Source organism: Archocentrus centrarchus, chromosome 13 (genome assembly GCF_007364275.1).
Source record: "Archocentrus centrarchus isolate MPI-CPG fArcCen1 chromosome 13, fArcCen1, whole genome shotgun sequence".
Classification (NCBI taxonomy): Eukaryota; Metazoa; Chordata; class Actinopteri; order Cichliformes; family Cichlidae; genus Archocentrus; species Archocentrus centrarchus.
Window position 1 is genome coordinate 23,343,124 of NC_044358.1, and position 12,340 is coordinate 23,355,463.

A 12,340-nucleotide genomic window follows, 5' to 3' on the forward strand; every position below is an offset into this window, starting at 1 on the left:
CTCCACACTAACCAAAGGCAACACTGATATTCTACTCATGCATAAATACCTGATATCGTTTATAATTCCTCAAACATTTAGAGTGAGTATTTAGCATAATATGCATACTGTCAAGTGAATTCTGCAGATAATTGGCACTACCTGACACTTTCAATGCAAGATGCTTACTTGCAGTTAATTATTTCTGTTGCAGAACTGCAACTGTTCCCTGAGTTGAGGATCTCAACACCACCAGAATGAGGACTTGTTTAATTTTTACAGGGTAATAAGGCACAGTATCCTCGCTCTCTCCTCTTGCCATCCCTCCTCCTACATCTACAGCATTCTTTAGTGGATCTTTAAAGTATAAATCATGATGCTCTGCAGCAAAGATTGCATAGTGATCAGGGAGGGGGGCTGCTGATGTCTGAAAATTGGTGAGATCACATGTGTCTTGTGCAGGACACTTCAGGTTAAGGTTGAATATGTAATCAGGAACACAGGCTCTCCGTGGATTTCACTGGTGTAAGAACATGCTAGGACCTAAAATATCTTCACGTAATAATGATGTAAGATTATTCTCATCCCTGCTGCCTTCAGACACTGAGGTGGCTCCACTCTGATCGCCCATACTAAAGCAGACAGGTCGTCCTCAACAGGGGGGTGGGGTGGGGGGCACCTGCTATCCCGGTGCTTGCTGCAGAAGCTGTGACAGCACATATTTAGCGAACAGCTGGAAAGATAGGCAGTCCTGCAACACCTGCGCGGGCTTAACGATACAACGTCGTGCGCACTGGAGACGCACCGATAATTACTCCATCCTGGGGGATCCAGAAATGATGCCCCGTCTGCCGGGCGGCAGCAGGACAGCATACACTGGCACATTTTTGTCGGCATGCCTGATCTCTGCTTGCCAAGCCGTCCAGAGCTGCGGGGAGGTCCAGTGCGGCGTTAACCAGCAGTGCTGTCCGCCCACCGCCACCGGGAACGGCAGTGCCAGCTCGAAGGTGAGCTGCTGCCAGCTCTCTATCCACGCATTTTTCGACAATGTTGGCTGGTTCACGCGGAAGCTGTCCGGCATCCTGATCCTGTTACTGCTCTTTGCCATGGGCTACTTCATCCAGCGGATCATCTGTCCGCGGCCCCGCCGGCACCCGCACCAGGACCGCAGCGACGAGCCGTCCCTCTTCCACGGACACGCATCGGCGTCCCAGGATTCCCTGTTGGAGCGGTACCCCGAATACAGCCTCGGGGGCTTCGCCTCTCCAAACCTGCCAGCCTATGACGAAGTTAAATATTTGCCCACCTATGAGGAAAGCATGCAAGACATGCACAGAGACCGATCCGATGATAACTTGTTGTCGGAAAACGAGAGTGGCGGCCAGGGCAGAGGGAGAGCAACAGGACCGAGATCCGGAGACCAGAGGCTGGCTGCCCTGGAGGTCTCAGGACCTCAACAGAGCCCAAGGACATCTCGGAACTATGTTTGACGGAGACTGGGCAAGATAATAGAAACATTATTATTCTTATTTTAATATGTTCAGGGTAAAAATCTTGCAGAGATACAACGAACAAGTGCAATTATAATCCTGAATGTAAAGAATAAAAGAGAAGGCTGAGAAAAATGCAGGTCTACGTGTTTTCTGAGATTATAGGAACCTGCTTTCCTTTTGTATGCAAATAACCGCTTGGGTTAAGCAAAGCAGATTATAAAGTAAGGAGGATGAAATTGACGCGCTTTGTGTTGGGAACAGCTAAACTGGCTCCGGTACAATCGCATTAAGTTTTTTTTTTTTTTTTTTTTCTCCTTCAGCACCTCAATTTAGTGGCAGCATGAAACAGTCCTGTCAAACTGTCGTCTTTTCTTAGTGCTTAATATACTGCAGGACCTGAAAAATCTCATCCTCTTTTGTGGACCCTGTTCTTTATCGACTTTTCATCCAAAAGAGAAAAAATATATATATTTTTTTTTTTTCAGTCACCTTCAACATAGACTGAAAGAGAGAAAGAGAGAGAAGGGATTAGGCAAATATCTGTTTTCATTCTTTCTGAGAAACACTTTTTTTTTTGTATACCAGCCAGCTCTGGAGTCTAGCTTATCAGCATGAAGGCAGCAATCTACCCCCACATACACACTTCACAGGGAGCTGATAGATGAGCATTATATAAATGACCTGAGCCATGCTTGACATCTCTTCTGCAAGTGAAACCTTACTGCCTGGGGTCCCAGGTTATGAATTCAAGAAAACAATGGATGAGATTACAGCTTCCACACTGATAAGAGCTAAGTTGCACTTTTATGAAGGCTTGTCAGGAAAGATAACTGCTGTCCCAAGCAGGAAAAAAAACAACAAAACACTACAGTACACACTAGGCAGACAAAGAAAAGGTAGTATTTTCTTTGTTCAAACTGAATGGTTTGAAGATGCCAGAGTCTGCTTTTGTGGAGGTAATTGTCCTAATGAAACAAGAAGTTTTTCTTTCTTTTTTTTTAGTGGATCTGAAAACTGGGTGATGTACAAATCAAACAAATTTGTAGCTTTCTGTCACTTAATGCCATAAATATGCTACAATACTGAAAAGGCTATTTTGTTAATTCAGCATTGCTTTACGTTGAGATTAACTGGGTGTCTGGTAAACAGTCGCGTTTGCCATATTGTATTCTCCAATCTTTGGGTCCAGGCCAAAAATTCTAATAGCGTTATGTTTTTTGATATAACTCTTACATCCAGCCAAACGTCTTCTTTTGTATGACCAATATTGAATCATATCTAATTTACAATGATAGAAGGTTCTGAAAATCTGCATATTTTTTACATCTGAAAAAAAAAAAAAAAAAGTGTTTTCCAATTCATTTGCCAGTCAAAGAGGGACAAATGTTTTCTCCTGTGCAGAAATGAAAAGAGCTGTTTATATATAAACAAAGCAGCAGATTATCCCTTTAAAGATGCAGGAGCAGGTGTAAAGGCAGATAATAACCCTCAGCTTATCACATCAACTAAACTGATTTATCCCAGAGGTTCCACAGTGGTCACCTTCCATCGTTAGGAACGTTGCAGAACTATATCTGCAAAACTAGCCTTAACAACTAGAGACCCTGAGTTGATCCCGACATTAAGAGTCTGAGTGTGATTGTGGTGGCTTTTGTAATCCAATACCGCCTGACCATAATGACAGAGCCAGTAGTGATCATTGATGGCTTTCTTTTCCCGAGGGACATTTGTGGGTGGGTGGAGTTTGGACTTAAAAGCATTAAATCCAGACTAAAAAAAAAAAAAAAAAAACACTGATGGGTAGATGAGGTAAAGGATGAGACCTTAAGATACACGAAGCCATGTGTAAGTGCTAATGAAACCATAAGAAGTGCGATTGTTGTGTTTCACTTTCTCCTTCCTAGTCACTATGAACCAACTTCCATTTGTAAGCTTTAACAGTAAAGCTGTATATCCTCTCTCAGGGGAGAAGACAGTTATATACTCTTGTGGGAAATACAAATCTATAAACACCGGGATAAATACAGTATTCCTACACTCAGTCGGTTTTGAATCTGTGCCCATAAACCAGTTACTGTATTGCTCACTGGAACAAAGAACAGACAAACTTCAAAAGGTCAAATCAATGAGCACTATCCTCCTCATAAATTCTACATTATATCCGGGAAGTGTATTTTTGGGCGAGCTGTATTGCTTGGCTATCAATTTAATATATGAGAACCAGCCACTCTTTGAATATAGATATACACCTCTGTGGTTTAATAAAAGAACAATATCTATTTGACACCATGTGCTGTGTAGTTTCAAAAATATGACGTGTTTACACTGACCGATGCATTGTTCGGTATTTGCCACTGGGACTCAAAAGTATAGTAGTCTAGTATAGTCTAGTCTAAATTTAAGTTTTATATTTTTAATGTAAAGATACGGCTAAAGATGGAGGTGTGGAATTGAGCTCAATAAATAATTTGCCAATATCTGAAGATTCAACAATCAGCTATATCATGCAAAGTATAGTTTAAGAGAAAGCATGAATACAACACATAATTCATTTCAAATCTTTTTTTTTTTTTTTTTTATTGTGTGGCCACCTTCAGCTGGAATGTGTGCGAAAGCCATACATTCAGCTGTTTTCTCACATGTAGCAAGCAAAAAGAGTGTGCTTCAGTTTGGTTTAGGTGAATTAGCTGCCTGGGTAAAGCCTGCTTGATGCAGGGCACATGATGCCCACTTGCTTTGTGTTAATTCACAGGAAAACTGTATTAATAATAATAATAAAAAAAATTCTCACATCATGCAGAATTTGCAGTAGGGAGCTGGCAGGGTAAAGACGCCCACTCTGACTAAATCAGACATTTGCATTCATACATACAGTGGTAATGTCTGAAAAAGTTCAGGGTTGCAGTGCTTGCAGTGAAAAACCCACTTTAATCCTATCAATGATTGATTTTCTGGAAGATACAGAATAAGCTGAGAGAGCTAGCAGATGGAAAGAGAGAAATAAGACAAAGACAGCTTAAGAAGAGAAGTGACTAAAACTGCAGGGTGCTGAGAAGAAAAAAAAAAGCAACAGCAAGAAAGAGATTGAACCCCATGGAGAGATTTTCCTACACCTACTGTTTTCTTTGATGTTTCGGCATCTGTTGCCACTCACTGTTTCATGAATTAATGCTGTTCACTTTCTACCGTATCCATCTGCATCCTCATGACATAGTCTAGGAGCTGTTTCTGAAGAGCCCTGAGAAAGATGTTCATCCTCCCGGACCACTAGAGGAGATGAATAGGCTATAACGGTCTGCTGATGTACTGGCCCTCTGCCAACCAGGGGGTGGAGCTCCTTGGCAAGCAGCCTGTTTCACACCTCAGCAGTAGAGGAAATACAAGAATAATTTAAAAAGAGAAGCCCTGCGTTATTTTAGACAGTGAAAACACACACAAATGCAAAAATACCTTCAGGGTGCATGTGAAAAGCTAAAAAAAAAAAAAAAAATCAGACCTCAAAGATAGTCCATGATCTTTATATAAAACCAGTAAAGCGTCAAGACAATGGAGAAAAAAAAAAAAAAAAAAGATGTTGTTCATGTGCTTTATTAACTGACATTCTCATCTTTCCACAAGGCAACATTTTAAATGTGTAAACTATAAAAATAGATTTTTATATAAAAACACAAACTGACACATAACAAAAACAAAATTCATGCATGTATGCACGAACGAGTACACCAAGTTAATCTTAACAAATGAAAAACAGATCAACTTTAAACTCCAGCCCCTTAAAATCAGTCACTACAACAGGAAGGCCACAATATTTTTTACTCATTAATACAGATACTCTAAAAAAAAGTGCTGTTGTCCATTGACAGTAACATATTGTCTTATAATATTTGTTTAAAGTTTAGTATGAAACATTATGTCACAAGAGTTATGTGTATAGTACAAGTCAAAGTCAGGTAACCTAGTCTTCATGTCCTCCTCATGTTTACATCTCCAAAAGTTCACTTTTGGTTGCAAGTGAAGGTAACAGTACTTGCTGTACTCATTGTAGATATTACCCTCTAAAAATTAACGCCGTGACACCACACTGCTCCTCACGGACACGTTAGCAGCTCTCTCTCTCTCTTTGGACAACTCCATCTCTATCTTTTCTTGGATTTTTTCCCAGTCCACTTCAACCTGGAAGACACAGTAGGGTGAGATGAAATGAGATTAGGTAAGAAACACTGTTTTGACTGATAACCAGTCCTGGGCAGCATCTACTGACGGCAGTTATCCTCCATTAAAAGAGAAGGAAAAGAAATTCTAATAAGTTGTCTTATTCAAAGACTTTGTCTTTCAAACATTAGTCACAGATATGCTAAGAAAGCTGCTGCTGGATGGTCCAAACTGTACGGCTGGCCGAGCTGGGGTAGTAGAAAGTAATGCATTACAGTATGTTCTTTTTGTTGATGAGTAATTAGTAAAAGTGCACTTTTTCAAATCAGAAATGTTTAATGAGCAATTTAAAGCAGTTAGGAAGGTCACATAAGATGATAAAAGAGGATCATATTGGATATGTGGCATGTTTTAATACTTTTTACCCTCCAGATGTGATCACACGGGTTAAAGTTATACGCACACATTTTTCTTTTCAATCTGGCTGAAATCCTACCTACTGCAGAGTTTTTTGGGGTCAACTGTTTACATGAGATATGATTTAATATGGTCTGGTTATTACATGCGCCAACACTATAAATCAGAAGAGTTTTAGATGTGTAAAAACAAAACAACTATCTTATCTCTTTGGCACATGTTTGATCAGCTTATTAAAGATGGATATCTACCATCTGTACAGTCCAGTAGTTTCCATTATTGTGCTGCTCTCAGATTTTTAAGAGTTTGGATTAAAAAAACAAACTGTCCACAGAAGATCAGTTTATCTTGGAAGCTACCACGTTTTGGAAAAGGAGATACAGTTAGGTCCATAATTTGTAGGACAAAGACAGGATTTTTTTGTAGTTTTGCCTCTGTACACTATCACAGAGGATTTTAAATTAAACAGTCAAAGTGTGATTGAAGTGCGGACTTTCAGCTTTAATTCAAGGGCTTTAACAAAAATCTTTGCATTAACAGTTTAGGAATTACAGCCATTTTTATGATTCCCCATTTCAGATGCTCAAAAGCAACTCGATAAACTAACATCATTTTAAATAGATTTTTAATACTTGCATGAAAACTCTTTGCGGTCAGTGGCTGCACTTTGATTCAACTTCAGATGTTATGCCTGCTTAATTTGTCACGAAATAACAGGCGAAGAGGCCATGAAACTTCATCTGATTAATTCTGAGCCTTAAAATGGGGCTAAAATCCACCGTGGTGGCAGTGGTGTACGTAAGCAAAGCTACAAAAATGGTGTCTTTGTCGAACAATTTATCAACTTAAGCATTTTTGGCATGACTGGGAGCAAGCATAGAAAGAACAAAGCCAGAAGGTAATCGCTTTACATTTTTCTTTCTTTTGATCAGTTTATGAAAAGGTTTTAACCATCTTTTTAAAAGTTTCACTCAGTCTGGGCTTTTTTTAATTTCAGTTTAGATTTTTATATGGAACATTTTCTGATTATGTTCTCTTAAACAGAGCATAATGAGAATATAAGGCTTCATTTAAATGTAGCTGCAGGGGTATTGGTTGCGATGATAAGAACTCCAGTACCACTACGGCAAGCAATATGTAGGATTAAATAGCTCAGGTGCAGCTGGAGACTTGCCTCCTTTTTCAGTTTAATGCTGTAGGCTCTTCTGAAAAGCCAAGGTAACACAGTTTTTCCCTAAACCAACTTTTTTTCAAATAAGGCCACTTAGAGTGTATTAGCAGAGCAAACAAAGTTGATAACCCAAGGGAAATAATTAGAAATAGACACCATCCACAGGTAAAAATGTTTCCAGTGTATTGCTGACCAAGTCAGTTTTTTACAGTGCAGCAGACAGCCCTCCATAACGTACCCCTTCAGAGTACTGCAGGAATCTCTTATTGGTCTCCTTCCTGCCAAATTTCTGTAGGAACTTCTCCCTATAGGCCAGCACAGTGTCCACATGGGTCTTGTGTTTGACTGCCAGCTCCAGTGCCCTGGACACAAGATGACATGATGCAGATAGCCATAACTTATTCTATGGACAAATATGCTTCACCTTAACCCTTTAAAGCCTAATTTTAGACCACCTCCAAAAAATCCTTATATAGCTGAAAACAAAGCATCCCCCAAAACTACTTATAACCCTCCAGCTGTACATTTCCACACATACACTGAATTATACCTCTCCCAGTTGAAAAGGTCGATGTTGACTTGTATGGCCTGGTAGATGAGACCAGCTTGTAACAGAGTAGCCTCAGCTTCCTGGACCTGACCACTGAACAGCAGCATGTGGGCCAAAGATGACTCCTTAGATGGCTGCTCTCTTATAAAGTTGATGTACTGCACCCTAGGTAACTAAAGGAGGTAAAGCAGCAGATATGCAGACAGAGGAATTAGACTGTTAATGAAATACCATATCATTTTGACATCATCTGTCAGATTCATTGACGTTTCAGTGAATTTAGTTCTCTGTGGCTTTGTTGTGGTTTAATTCACTGTGTTCAACCAAACTAGCCAATAAGCAACGCTGTTACCTCTACAATGGCAGCATAAGCCATCTCTGCAGTAGTCAACTCCCTGCTTGCCATTGCCATGCCTGCGAGACAAGCCCACAACGACTGGTCCTAGGGAACAACAGGAGAGAGTGTTTTTAATCAAAGCACTTTCCAACTAACAAAGTGACCTTGTTCTCAAGTTTTTCTTTGGGCATTGGCTTCTTTTTCTCTCATTTTCAGTCCAGTTCTTGTACCTGAACAGAACAAAAGGCAGCTAACATCCAAAGAAGAGCTTTGGGATAAAGGTGGTCATACCAAATACTGACTTTCAAGCTTGTTAAAATTATACAAAATCTGATTTTGCCTTATATACTCTATTTCCATGTATGTTTGCTACATGTTTCAATAAATTACTGCACCTATTTCACATTTTCCAAACAAAATATAAAGAAATGAGGGTTGGCCAATACTTTTCCCCAGTACTGTGTGTTGTATAACACATCACAAAATGTACATATACTTAGTAACAGCTGTAGATTCGAGCTGTTATTTACTTGGTTTTAGAAACAACTGCAGTGCAGAGATGAAGTAAAAACTGAATCCTCTGGTGGACACAAGGACAGGGCACGGTACTGTATCTTTATAGTCCCAAATGCATTCTGGTTCGATGTAGTCATGCTTTAAGCCAATCTTTAAACATGCATGACACACACAAAACCATGAGTGATATTTGCAGGACAAAATATGAATATAAACAAATGTCTCACCACTTTATTTCCTGCAGCTTCATTAATTAAAATTAAAATTTGACCACAAATGGGTCAGCAGTTGAGCAAACTGCTCTTCAGAGTCATCTCCCACTTTAATCAGTATGCATCATAAAGAAAAAACGGCTCCAATTAGAAACCACTCCTGCAAACAGCAAATATCGGCAGGAATTCCCAGAGGTCACAAACGTGATAGCATAATTTGACTATCAAACACAATTTCAGGTCAAATAACCCTTTTGGTGGCCTGTGCAACAGTTGGATTAAAAACTTTAGTCACTGTATGTTAGGTTTGTGCTTTTAGCTCTAAATTTTGTTTCTGCTGACTGCAATCAGGTGAGAGCTTACTGACAACAATAACTGTGGTTCTGGGAAAAGCCACCAAACTCTTACCAGAAGCCGAGAGGATGGGGTCAAGGAAAAAGCTCTTAAAACCGGTGCCTCTCTCCATCCCTTTTGTTTCAACCACCCTTTACTACTTTGTTGTCTATTTCTCCAAGGCTGTGGTTATTGCATCATCGCCTAAGCAAAGACACAGTCTTACACTGTGCTCACTGCGTGAGTAATATGTTTGGAAAGTCTACACATGCATGAAGCAGTGTGAGTATTTATGAGTGAGGTCTGGAAGAGGAGGGGGGGTTAATCTGGTAAATGGAGTCACCAGGCTAATTGAAGCTAATTAAAGCCTGCTGGTCGGCTCCCATAAACCTGTCTACTACGTTCTTGGTTCAGACATAACATCCCTGCATAGGTGTGACATACACCACAGGAACCTGAGCCATGCCAGAGCCCCAGACTGGGGGATATTTAATACTACCTCCAAGCTACTTAAATAAATACAAATGCAAAGTGGAAGAAATGTAGTAATGCTAATATGTAACGCTCACTATGATTTCTCTTGGACAGCTGATTTAACAACAATGTGACCAGCTGTAGGCTGACGTCACAATATGTATAATCTCATATAGAATATAAAAAATATAGACATTTTCTAGTATCTTACTTTTGCAAAGCGGCAGAGACGCAGTGCATCCTCCCAGCGTGCAGACGTGCTATATTCATGCAGGAGGGCAGGGTAGGGAAGTACACTGCTGTACACCAATGAACCGTCTCCTTGGCGTAATGTCACCTTGGTCCCAACATAGTTTAGAATTTGGGGTGCACGTCTGAACTCACTTTGCATGCGCACGCACACACACACACACACACACACACACAAAGTTAAAGAAATGTGACCACATCCTCAGTCTGTTACAGTAAACACTGCATTGACAGAGGGCACAAAAAAGCATGAATTTGTTACATATAAACATGATAATGCAATAACACATCTAGATGTTAAATTTGATGTTACATTTACTTTAACATGTGTAGGATTCTAAATAGTGCTAATTGCGAGTGCTTCAGTGGCCTTATCAACAATGTAAATTTTACCTTTTTTTTTTCCTACAAACACAGCATACACTGCCACAAGAAAGTATTTGCCCCTTACTGATTTCTTTTTTCTTTTGCATATTTGTCACACTTACATGTTTAATGTCAAACAAATTTTAATATTAGACAAAGATAACCTGAGTAAATACAAAATAATAATTTCCCTCAATAAATGAAATGATGATTTCATTTATTAAGAGGGGAAAAAAACCTATCCAAAATGACCTGGCTCTGTGTGAAAAAGTAGCCCATCAGTTTGTGCCCTGAAGTTCAAGAACACTTGGATTATCCAGCAGAGCAATGATCTGAAAAACACACCAGCAAGCCCACCTCTGAATGGCTCCAAAAAAAAGGTTTAGGGTTGTGGAGTGGCCAAGTCAAAGTCTGGACTCAAATCAGATTGAAAACCCTCTAATGTGGCTGAATTAAAACAATAATGCAAAGTGGAATGGGCCAAAATTCCTCCACAGTGATGTGAAAGACTCATTGCCAGTTATCACAAATGCTTGACTGCAGTTCTTGCTGGCAAAAGGTGGTACAACCAGTTATTAATTTACCAGTTATCAATTACTTTTTCCACACAGGGACAGGTAGGTTTGGACCTCTTTCCCTTGAACAAAGATAATCAGAGTAAATACAAAATGGAGTTTTTAAATTACAATTTCATTTATTAAAATTTGTGTGTGACAAATATGCAAAAAAACTAAGAAATTGGTGCCAATTTTATATATATATATATATATATATATATATATATATATATATATATATATATATATATATATATATATATATATATATAAATATATATATAAATAACTATATTGAATGGCACTATAAATAACTCTATTGAATGGATAAAATAGCACATCTACAGTGCTACTATTGTAACTGTACTTGGGTCCATCCTGCCTTCTATAATATACACTTACCGGTCACTTTATTAGTTATACCTTGCTAGCACTGGGTTGGGCCCCTCTTTCTTTCATTCTTTGTGGCATAGATTCAAGAAGCTGCTGGAAAGATTCCTCAGAAATTTTGGGCCATATTGATATGATAGCAACACAGTTGCTGCAGGTCTGTCAGCTGCACAGCCATGATGCAAATCTCTCACTCCACCAAATTCCAAAAGTTCTCTCTTGGGCTGAGTTCTGGTGACTATGAAGGCCATTTTTGTGGACTACTCATTGTCATGTTATATGCCTAACCCTAACCCCTAACCCCTAACCCTAACCCTGCTTCAAGGTTCAGAATGTTGTGCATTTAAAGATGTTCTTCTGCATACCTTTTAGTAAAAAGTGTTTTGTTTTGTTTTTTGGTGTGCTACCGTTGCCTTACTATCAGCTCAAAGCAATTTTACCATTTTCTGGAACTGCCGCTCACGGGATATTTTCTCTTTTTTGGACCATTCTCTGTAAACCCTAGACATGGTTGTGTGGGAAAATCCCAGCAGATCAGCAGTTTCTGAAATACTCCGACCAGCCTGTCTGGCACCAACAACCGTGCCACGTTCAAAGTCACTTAAGTCACCTTTCTTCCCCATTCTGATGGTCAGTTTGAACTTCAGCAGGTCATCTTGACCATATTTACATGGCTAAATTAATTATGTTGCTGCCACTTGACATTTGCATTAACAAGCAGTTGATCCTATACCTAATAAAGTGGCTGGTGAGTGTATATCCTAAAAACCTAAAGAGAAACTTCTGATAACTTATTAGCTTTTGCCATTTAGTATTTGGTTTTCCTCAAATTTTGGCCTGCTTGATCACCAAACAGTAATAATAAAACCAGAGAGTGAGTCCAAAATGTGCAGAAAAACTTTACAACCAAGTGTTCAGATTAGTGTAGCAGACACAAGTGTAGTTTACAATTGCCTGTACTGACAGTGCAGGCACTCTGCCTTCAACGCTGGCTAAAGCTGAGGACTTCTGGCCAGAAAGCATTGCACAGTTTAATAGATGTTGGCCATGTGCATTTTACTTTGGAGAATGAGTTAAAGGTACAGAAATGCTGCCTCTATCACTGTTCTTAGTTCATATTTTACATCTTTTCCTGCTGCCTCAA

The 12,340-nt window shown here is 39.5% G+C and overlaps 2 protein-coding genes across 3 annotated transcripts in view; one reads left to right on the plus strand and one right to left on the minus strand.

Annotated features, from left to right (window-relative positions):
* The first annotated feature begins 799 nt into the window (after positions 1 to 799).
* On the plus strand, positions 800 to 1,554 carry c15h3orf80 (chromosome 15 C3orf80 homolog). The gene has a single exon (XM_030745291.1). It carries the CDS (start codon positions 816 to 818, stop codon positions 1,467 to 1,469), a length of 654 nt encoding a protein of 217 aa, XP_030601151.1. The 5' UTR covers positions 800 to 815; the 3' UTR covers positions 1,470 to 1,554.
* Positions 1,555 to 4,081: 2,527 nt separating this feature from the next.
* Positions 4,082 to 12,340, minus strand: part of ift80 (intraflagellar transport 80 homolog (Chlamydomonas)) — a 49,844-nt gene continuing 41,585 nt past the window's right edge. Inside the window, exons 16-21 of one of the 2 annotated variants that reach the window (XM_030743643.1) lie at positions 9,846 to 10,017; positions 8,115 to 8,204; positions 7,763 to 7,935; positions 7,451 to 7,574; positions 5,525 to 5,645; positions 4,082 to 4,822 (exon numbers count right to left, since the gene is read on the minus strand). In XM_030743643.1, coding sequence (XP_030599503.1) covers positions 5,535 to 5,645; positions 7,451 to 7,574; positions 7,763 to 7,935; positions 8,115 to 8,204; positions 9,846 to 10,017 — 670 coding nt within the window. In that variant the 3' untranslated portion in view covers positions 4,082 to 4,822; positions 5,525 to 5,534. Of the gene's footprint in view, positions 4,823 to 5,046; positions 5,646 to 7,450; positions 7,575 to 7,762; positions 7,936 to 8,114; positions 8,205 to 9,845; positions 10,018 to 12,340 lie in introns of those variants that run through there. The other variant, XM_030743641.1, reaches the window with a different exon arrangement.